The following is a 10,289-nucleotide window of genomic DNA, read 5'->3' as shown; positions in this document are numbered from 1 at the left end:
TGGTAGTGTAGTGGCTCTCGCCTCATATCTAGAAGGCCCCGTTTGAATCCCGGTTGTGACCTTTCTGTGTGGAGTTAGCATGCTCTCCCCGCGCATGCGTGGGTTTTCTCCAATTTTCTCTCACAGTCCACACTGGTTAATTGTTTCCTCTAAGGCAGGGGTGTCAGAATTCAGCCCTCGAGGGACGGTGTCCAACATGGTTTCCATCCAACTTGTCAGTGAAGCTTCAAATTGGCTAAACACACCTGATACAGGTTAATCAGTAGCAGATAAGGCAGGATTTCTGGAATACTAGCAGCAGACCAGCCCTCCATACCAGGGGTTTGATACCCCTGGGGGGAATTCCAGAAAGCATGTTTAAACTATCCTGACTTTAATCCTGAACTCTGGCTGAAATCCGCCTGAACTTGCTTACTCTGGGTATGTCGGTTCCAAAAGACCGGATATGAGTTGGCGTAATTACGCTTGACTTGGTAACCCTGGGTTAACGCACGTGCACGTCAAGTACATAAAGTCATTCTCAATGGATCGCCGATTTCCGGAGTCACCATGGAAAGGCGTGGAGAAAAAAAAGAGAGCGCTGTACTTCAGTGAGACGGAGTCTGAGATTTTACTGACGGCGTATGAAGATTATTATACGTCCATCAATAAATTAATACGGCTGCATCAGCAAAAGAAAGAGTTTCTGCTTGGAGAAAAAGAATGGACAAAGTAAACACAAGAGTTTCTGATCTAATTTTCATTGTGACGCATATATAACTTATCCAACTTAAATTAATTCAATTGGTTACAAGTAATTGAGTTAAATTTATTCAACCTAATTTCTTACGTCTATCCAACTCAATATTTTTTTACAACTCAAATTTACATTTTTATCTAACTAAATGTAATATTACTCCAATTCAAATAATAATCTTCATTTATTGTAATTCTTGAACTCTCAAATGTCTAAATTTGAGCCTGCAGATATACTCATTTTTATAACAATAAAATGAATGAAAAAAATACATATAAATCACAAGGAATATTCATGCCTCTGAATTATTCGTTACACCGCGACAAAGTAGGGGTGCTATATAAACTCATCATCCTCTCCCTCCCTCTCACTCATGGTGCAGAAAGGATTCAATATAACAGTACAAATAACTGTGCAAAACAGCTAAACAACTAAACACATTTGGTCAAAAATCAACACTCAAACCCAAATCCGTCCAGACAGGCAAAGGGAATGGTATCCCACAATCCCTTGCGGTGTCGATCTAACAGCAGCACCAAAGTTAGATCTACTTAATTGAATTGATTTGAATGAAAGCAAAATAAATGTCTGATAACTATGTGTTATTTTTAAGATGACTTAACTAGAATTGATTTATCTTAACTAAAGCAAATAATTAAGTCAGAGCAAAGTAAAAAAGTTTATTTTTCCAACATCCATATGTGGTGTAATCACCCTCTCACGGTGGAAAAAGTATTATCTGAGCTTCTTCATCCACTAAATCATCTTCAAATGGACACGCCATGCTGCTTCACCTCTCTGACAACAAACTAACCTTCAACTAAACCTGCTCCAGACCAGGTTATGTTAAGAGCTTGAGTTGCTATGGCAACTTGACATATCCTGAAACATACCTCTGTTTTTGGAACCGAAAGCAGTGGTTGTACTTCTTTAGCCTCAAACTTACTGCGGGAGCTAGCATTAACCTGCTTTCTGAAATACCCCCTGATATTGCTCGCTGTATGTATTGCACTAATGTTAGCTTGGGGCTGTGAGCTAGCAGGAGAGCATGTAAACAGAGAGCTCTCAGCAACAGGTGAATGGTAAGTGGACTTGCTCTGGGCAAACCGTCCCTCCCACAACTCTGATGAATATTTGATGAACTTCTGTCACTTTGCAGAAACTATGTTCTTGAAAACAACACAGGTTTTTAGATTTTGGGTATAAACAGCATCAACATAATTAAAAATCTACTAGGAACAATTTCAAAATTCATCAAAAGATGATCAAAGTGGGACTTTAAACTCTTTGGAATTGAATAAAACAATATAAACTGCCTGGAGTTTTCACACGTACCCATTTGCATTTTTGATGTCATTTATTTAAGAAGAAAAAACCCAATAAGAATACCATGTGTTTTTATACATTGCCCTGTGAGCTTAAGAAAATAAATCTCCTTAAAGAAATCTCCTTATTTCAGCTTTCCACATTTTAATCTGCAGTTATTTTGATGATAAAAATGTTTGACCTCTATTCATCTGTCAAAAAGAAAAACATTTAATTGAGGGAAATCACCTGCAGGTAACTAGAGAGAGAGAGATGACCTGAATCTATAGGTCCTGCTGACCGCATACTGTAGATGACTGACTGATGGCACATTCATTCCCTAATAAAATGGCTGTCATGAGAGCAAATGGATGAACATGCAAGGAATGATGGGAATCCTAACCTTTGAACATCTTTCATCACAGCAGCCCTTACAATCCTTATTCTCTTCTGAATAAACAAAAGTCCATGTTTTGGTCACTAACTGCGGTCTTATTCGTAGCTTAAAAATGGTGACAAAGTCTCACAATAAGGTGCAATTCATCACTAATTGTTAAAGTGCTTTATAAATAAAGTTTGGTTGGAGATTTACATTGTCAAGTTACCTCCCCAAGTCTCTAAATCAAACCTGCCCCCCCACTCCTAAGAACAATCCTGAGACTCAGGCCTTTGATGCTAAAACCCCGGGGTACCAGAGAGGCACAATGCAGAGCAGAAACACCCTCACGGCTGAACAATGAATGGAAGTAAAATGTAATTCTCCTCTTGATGTAGAACAAACCCGAACGGCAGTGACGGATTTCAGACGGAGCTTGTTTACTCGTGCAGTTCTCCCTTTGAAGGACCATGACCTGAAAACCTTCTTATCCATTGAAAGTCCACAAGTGTTCGCTAAAGTGTTTATTGTTCCCAGCTGCTGTGCAGCTCTGCAATGCATCAAAAGAAACACCATTAGAGTGGAAAACAATCCTGCCCTCAGAAAATAAATACATAAAAGCATGTTTTCTATTGATTTGTTTGAGCGGGCTATCTTTCCACAGATTTGACTGTGATCACGCTCCAAAAAGCTGATCTAAAAAGCATCATGGCCATAACAGACGTGCAATGAGCACCCAATGATTTCATTTCAAAACGGTTTAGTAAGGAAAATAATTAATTTTGTCTTAGAAATTTCAGAAGCTGTCGTCCAACTAAAATGCTGTGACGTTTTTCCAGGTGCAATCTGAGAAAGTTGAATGCTTTTATTACATTTTAGATTCATTTTGCAATTTGCAAATGTAACTTAAACAAAAATAAATGCGATCTAGTGGAAACAATGGTATCGGTTAGGTCATCTAAAAACATCAAATGGGTCTTTAAAACAAAGTAATGAAATCAGGGACTGGAAACAAAGTTCAGAGGATGATGATGCACGTAACCACTCTGCCAGATCTAACTGCCTTAAAACAAAAAAAGAAGAACCACGTTTTTCTGCACCACTGCCAAAAGTGAGCCCCCTTCCAATAAAGAAAATGATTAATCGCTTGCTGTGTTGTTTCTAGTCTTCTACCTTTGGATTTTTTTTTTCATTTTCTCTCCTTGTGAGGGGCTTCAAGCAAACCGATCCTCACCGAGGGTCCGTGCTTCTCCACATCTTCACTGTCGGAGGTCGCATTCCCGGCCTCCGCCCTTCCACTGTTCACATTCCTGATGAAGGTGGGGGCACAGCAACCACCAGAGATACATAGCGAGATGTATCGCTTCCCCCTGCATCGGGCCGGGTTGTTGTAGCGAGATGCTGGGGGGAGGGCCGCAGCCTCGCATGGGGGAGACTCGGTCGGAGCTGGAAACTCACAGGGACGCACAACCAAAACCCTGTCTATGAGTTATCCGTGGAATTCTCATTGCTGGTGGACGTCGATGACTGAGGGGTGGAGGAGGAGGAGGAGGAGGAGGATGAAGGGGAGGTGGTAAAGTTCATCCCTGATAGATCTGGAGGGTTTGTTGCCGTGTTCTGCCCGCTTAAGCTCTTCCTGCACACCGGACACGTGTCATGCTGGAGAAAATAAACAGGTTTTAGTGTCGCGGCTCATTTTTCCCCCTCAGCACACACGGAGGCAGACGCTTACTGCAGGTGAGAAGGCAGTGGGTCATGTCTCATACCTGCTCCAGCCAGGGGACTATGCAGTCATTGTGGAACATGTGATTACACGGGAGCTGCCTCACATTTTCTCCAACACAGTAATCTTCTTTGCACACCGGGCACTCGAGTCCAGAGGCTGAAAGCCACAATACACGCTCACATTACATACGGTTACACCCAACAAAAACCCAACAGCTCAGAACTTTCTTCCTTTCCTTTATCCCATAAGAACTCACACCCTTCAAAATAAAATAAATGATGTGGAAATGACCACAACTGCGATTGATTGATTTAGAGAATCTGACCATGCCGAGTTCTGATCGAATACTTTTGTAACACGAGTACAAGAAACAGATCCAGGTTTTCCTGTTTTTATTTTATTTACCTTCTTTTAAAACGCTCAAACAGAGCACTTTTAGGAAGTAGCTTGAACAATCAAAGAAACATGGTTAATTATTAACTAGTAGAAATAGGTGATAATTACTCAAGTGAGAAAGTTTGGTGACTGTAGCTTTAGGATCTTCACAACTATAGAACAGTTTTGATTCATATCTCCATTAAAACTGAAAATAACTTTCTTTTAACATCATTGTTGTTGCATGAATGTAATGTCTTCCTGACTCACTCATACCAATGGAACCATTTATTCTTTTTGGTTGTTTTTGAGACTTTAAGAACTGTTTTTTGTGGATCAGGTTTTTCCTGGAGCTTTCACTTTGTACACGGTCCCTTAGCAGCAGTCCCATTGCCGTCTCTCTGTTTCATTCTCATCCAAAATTAAAATGGAAAAAGCAATACTTTTTTCTTTGGAAATGCTTTTAAAAATGAGAATAAGATAAATATCCGATCCCCGTTTGATCCCAACCTCTGATTTTGCTTGAGGCTGAAAATACGTGTTCGGGTCGGGACATCCCGAGATGTAAGGATTGAATAGCAAAACAAAACTCTGTGGCTTTCACCTCTAAAACAACGGTGGGACATTTATATAAATGAGTGTGGAAAAAAGTTATGGGCTGTAACCTGCAGCTTGTTCTGTTTCTACTTACCAACATGCTCATCGGTGACCTGAACTGTAGGAAGACTTTTGATTTTATCCCGATCAGCAGGCGGGGGACCCGTGTTCTCAAACTGGTTTAATAACTAAAGAAGAGAACATGAGAAGCTGATTCCATCGCCTTCATGCAGCGCATCCAATATACTTTATGGAGAATTCTCACGAAAGAATACCTGTGTTATAATAGCATCAAGGCCGTTGGCCCCCCAGGCATAGTCCATAGGATTTGAATGAAGAATTCCCCTAAAACAAGACATCAGAAGAAACCAAACATGTTTGCAGGTCAGAGTTCATTTGTTAGTTTTTATGGGGTCAAATCAGGATCGACTTAAAGGAAACACAAAACAAGATTGTAAATTTAAAATTAAAATAAAAAAGTTGAAAAAAGTTTTAAACTTGAACGTACACATTGACATAAATATGGAAAATTTAAAATGAAAAATCGTAAATTCAAAAAAATATCGGAATAATAAACTATAAACCTAAAACTGTTACCCAATGAAAAATGTGTATTTATTACAGCTACGTTTTGTATTTTTTTTTCTGTCCTTCACTTTTTACCGTTTCAATTCAGAATGTGAATTTTACGTGGGGGCGGGGATTTGAGCCCATTGGCCACCGGGACACGACATGGAGACCCAGAGGTTATGCTGACATCAGAAACTTTTTTTATTTGGAAACAGTTGTAAGTTCATATTTGTTCTTCTTTCAAATTTACAATGTGCACTTTCCAGTGTAACCCTTGTGGTATCCTATGCACTTTAACATTGGGATTGGGGTCATCTAGACCCACTAGACAGTGCTCTGAACCTTTTTTCTTCAATGATTTGTGATCTTCACTGGTGTCCATGGATTCCATGAAATCTTTCCACCTTTGTCATGGTAGGGAGAACATGTCAATGTAAGGGTGGGGTCATCTAAGATAGCACAAGGGTTAACATCAATTTTTTAATTTTATGTTAAATTTACAATCTGTGTTTTCATTCCCTTCAAGCTGATCCTGATTTGACCTCAACGTTTTTATCCATGAGATTCCAGAACTCACCAGGGTCCCACACCTATATTTGGCATTGCAGTGGGTGCAATTATTCCATTTACTAACTGCTGAATGATCCTACAGAGAATAAAACAATTTCAGGTTAACGAAGCAGGATTTACACTGTTGCAAAGAACCATTTCAGTTTAAATAAAGGTCAAAATGTTGGTCACAGAGCAGCTCTAACCCTTCTAAAGTAGGAACTCCCTCATGCCTCCCGGTTTGTCGTCGTGCACTGTGACGAGTTCTGGGTTGTCTAGCACCGTATCGTTGCCGTGATGCCGTTTCCTGTTCACGGCGGTTCTCAGCATCCCTGTTGTCTTCTGGTCTAAGTCCCCCACCGAAGTCAAAGCTGTCGTCAAAAACGCTGAGGGAAAACTGACCGTAGCCTGATGGGAATGTGAATAAGTGCTGGTCCACATTCTGGGAAGCAAACATAACGATGCAGACAGACTAAGAAACTCGCTCTGAAGGTTTCCACATCACCACAAATATTTGAAAAAATGTTTTTTCTGATCATCACTGCAAACTCCACATCTACACCAGCTAGCATTTGAGGTTGGCTTTATGTTTCCATAAAAACCTTTTCCACTGCAGTCACATGAAGCTAACAGCAACTCCCCACACTGCATTTTAAACATCCCCGCAGTCTAAGATAGCCGAAACTGTGACGTTCCCCACCATTTCACAAACTGGATAAGCACAGGCGTCAATAGAAGCGGCTTTCAAAAACGCTGACTCGATTACACAACAGAGTGCATAACAGAGTCAGACTGAGGCGAAAAACACAGAGTCTGAGTAAAGATCAGATTAGAAACCTCAAAAGGTTGTTGATTCTGGGGCCCGCTGGAGATTGTGGACATGGAGCCATTGTCGGCACTAAAGGGGACAAATAGTTGACAGTTATGTTCAGACTTTCTACTTTCTAATGTTACAAGAAAACTTCAACCAACTTACAGTTACAACGATTTAAGAGCATTTTTGTGCCCATTTTTGTAATTATTCAAACGCATACAAACATTTGGTTTCAGTGAGACGGAATTATTATGGTTTCATCTTGGTTAATCACTGGTAACTTTAAACTCAAAGCACATACATGAGCCCATTATGTGCGGAGCCTCAATGAAAAGGAGACTCTGCTGGACTGAACTCCATCAACTCACCTCCTTTCATCCAGCAGCTCCTCAATGAAGCCAGACTCACATCTGGGACACGTATACTCCTGCAAACCCAACAAAATTCAACCAGAATCACTAGGAATTGATGCTACCGCTCCTCCTCAATAAACATGGAATTACTGTGTACTATACCTGCATTAAAATAGAAAAACCCAACTCATTTAGAAAATATTATACTGGTGGTTTTTTCTGTTTCATGTGTTCTTATAGCTGCAGTGTGAACAGAAGATGATTGAATGAGAAAGAAATGTGGCTAAAATGGGAAAAAAACTAAACATTTGTCAAAAGACGATAATAAAATAATTAAGACGTGAATTTAAACAACTAAGAAAAGGCCACACACAGCTTCATCAAGATTCTAATTTCTAACATAAGTGAAGCCTTTTCCCAAAAATGTTATGTGTTTCCATAATGACGACAAAAACTCGTCCTCACGGTGGATATGAATATTCGAGCTTAACCCTGAAAAACCTGAGAAAAATGTTCTTATCCGCTTAAATGTTTTTTAAACCAGCAGCAATAAACAGCAGCCAAAAAATTTAAAAAAATTGACGAAATAAATAAAGTTTGAAAAAGAAAAACAAAACAGTGGTGAAGTTTGACACTGTGGGTTCTTCAGAGAACACAAGAAAAACATGGAACTCTCGACACATTTCCCTCCACACAGGACAGCTGTGTGGCTCTCCAGGGTTTTATAGAAACGGTGGAATCAAGAAACAAAACGTTTACAGGGGGGGAAAAGAGACCACGTAGTGCAAAACCATGGCAAAGTCTGCTCTAAGTCAAGACAAAGTGTACTTTACCCACCTTCAGAACAAAACTGGACCTGTTTTGGACTTTTGCACTCATCTGCAGCTAACTTTACTAACAGTGAATCACTAAACTGAGATGCTCTCAGGTTGTATATGTTGTGTTCAAAATTTCACTTGGATTCTCCGTCATCTTTATCCGAACTTTAAATCACAACCGTTTAAAACCTGGGATGAAGTCAGCTCCAGCCATTCTGATAATAAAACACTTCATCATTTAAAGCAGGACCACGGCATCCTGAGGAGATTAGTAATCCCTGACTTTTCATTCTGATGGTGAATATCTCTGCCAGCTTTTGTAGCTGCTTTACATTTCGTTTCTTTAGTTTGACCCTGCAGATGAACCCTCTGATCGCATCAGCACTGAAACCTAAATTCAGTAAAAGCATCTGAATGTCTTCATCTTTAACAAGATTAGGATTTTCTTCAAAAAGTGATGAGATTAGACAGAATCTGTGGGGTCCAGGTTCCTCCTGGGATGTCAGATAGTGATGGAGGTGTTGCTGGTTCCACCTGTCAGTCTCCATCCAACAAAACACTAACGTCGTCATGACGTCACTCTTTTTGTGCCATGTTTCCTTTCTTGATTGGGATGACAATAAAAGCTGAACTTGTATTTAACATGTTCTTCTTTTCCTTTGACAAATACACAAACTCTTCTTCTTCAGCAGAAACCTGTACCAGCTGCTTACGGAGCTCCTTAAATTTAGACCCAAAGAACAGATGTTTCCAGCTGCAGACAACTGGCAGGTCCGCCGCTTACAACGGCTTTGTTACGGGTTTATTGTTAGTCCCACCAGGTGCAGGGAAACAAAGACCCCGGAATTAAAACATACTACTGTCCGTTAGCTTTCGTTCCAAACAAATAAATGTCATGATCTGATGATCCGCTTTTTTTTCCTAGCCGTAACTAACTACAATGTTAAAGACAGCACGGCAACAAACAAAAAACAAAACAAAAACATGGTCGACGTGTTATTTTTATCAAAATACAGAGATATTGGTCTGCTTATTGTATGTGCACGAGATCAACAGAATAAATGTCAGAAATATGATGAACCCGAGAAGGGAAGATCTGCTAGTCTACTGCTAGCATGCTAACGACTGTCTCGATGAAACGATATTTCTACAAAGTGAAGGATAAACTTTTCTGACGAGTTTCGTATTTTCTTCAGTCGTGGTTTGTGTTCTTTCTATCCACGGTACTTACAGGGAGTCGAGGACTGATCTCTGCTGAGCATCTGTGACAGAAGAACCGGCTAGGGCTAGGCCATGGAGGAGCTTCCGCCATCTTTAGTCACTATATGGGCTGAAACGGAAGGACTACGGAGCGGTGTAAAGCACAATCTTCATTCTCGCGAACAACGGAGAGTCATGTGATTGTCAAGAGTTTTAATAATAATGCCTGACCAAAGTAGGATTTCCGTACATTTATATTCTGCAATGATTAAGATCCAGCTACAGATGCATTTAGACGACATTATACACCCCCGTGACAGAAACGGGAAGAACTTCAGAATCTCAATGAATATTAGTAAATACTTTTACCAGACTAAAAAGTGGTCCCAAAAGTCATTGTTTATGTTGAAAAAAATTTGAGCAAATCTAAGTGACTGGGGAAATAATAATAATAATAATAATATAAACATGGGAAATGAAACGTGTTTTCGTGTATTTGTGCTGTACGAGACTTTAACAGCAGGTGGTGCTAGAACACTGAGAATTTGAGGAGTTCCTGCATCTTACATAAACAAGTTTACCTGTCTAATTTACACTGATTAGGTGTTCAATAGTTAACACAATAAAATAAACTGTTTAGTTCTGAGAGAGTTTAACAACTCCTTTGTTTAGGAGTTTCTTTTTTTTTATATTGTGTCCTCCTGACACCCAGTTTTGTATATAGTATGAGGTTCCGTTTGTGCCAAAAAATTTGTTTTTTGCGTCCACTGTCAATGTCTTTGGCCCATTGTCTATGTCTACTGAATGAATTCATTGAACATTGGTTCATGCGTTACGTTTAAAACTTTGCATTTGTCTTTGTTATTGTCT

The 10,289-nt window shown here is 39.8% G+C and overlaps 1 protein-coding gene across 1 annotated transcript; it reads right to left on the bottom strand.

Annotated features, from left to right (window-relative positions):
* Positions 1 to 2,926: 2,926 nt before the first annotated feature.
* On the bottom strand, positions 2,927 to 9,734 carry LOC101169433 (E3 ubiquitin-protein ligase RNF126). The gene is made up of 9 exons (XM_004067687.5): positions 9,451 to 9,734; positions 7,417 to 7,475; positions 7,072 to 7,132; positions 6,441 to 6,676; positions 6,263 to 6,331; positions 5,391 to 5,460; positions 5,210 to 5,303; positions 4,184 to 4,299; positions 2,927 to 4,076 (listed from the first exon to the last, which is right to left on the bottom strand). The coding sequence occupies exons 1-9, from the start codon at positions 9,529 to 9,531 to the stop codon at positions 3,900 to 3,902; spliced, it is 963 nt and encodes a 320-aa protein (XP_004067735.1). The 5' UTR covers positions 9,532 to 9,734; the 3' UTR covers positions 2,927 to 3,899.
* Positions 9,735 to 10,289: the final 555 nt, after the last annotated feature.

This window comes from Oryzias latipes, chromosome 4 (assembly GCF_053564925.1).
Source record: "Oryzias latipes strain Hd-rR chromosome 4, Olatipes_Hd-rR_3.1".
NCBI lineage: Eukaryota > Metazoa > Chordata > Actinopteri > Beloniformes > Adrianichthyidae > Oryzias > Oryzias latipes.
This window is presented reverse-complemented; position numbering and strand designations above follow the sequence as displayed.

Excerpts from the sequence above, each read along its gene's own strand:
- LOC101169433 (XM_004067687.5), bottom strand. The coding sequence starts at position 9,531 with ATGGCGGAAGCTCCTCCATGGCCTAGCCCTAGCCGGTTCTTCTGTCAC. Across the intron at positions 7,476-9,450 it reads AGATCAGTCCTCGACTCCCT|GAGTATACGTGTCCCAGATG; the intron begins GTAAGTACCGTG and ends TTGGGTTTGCAG. Across the intron at positions 5,461-6,262 it reads AATATAGGTGTGGGACCCTG|GGGAATTCTTCATTCAAATC; the intron begins GTGAGTTCTGGA and ends GTCTTGTTTTAG.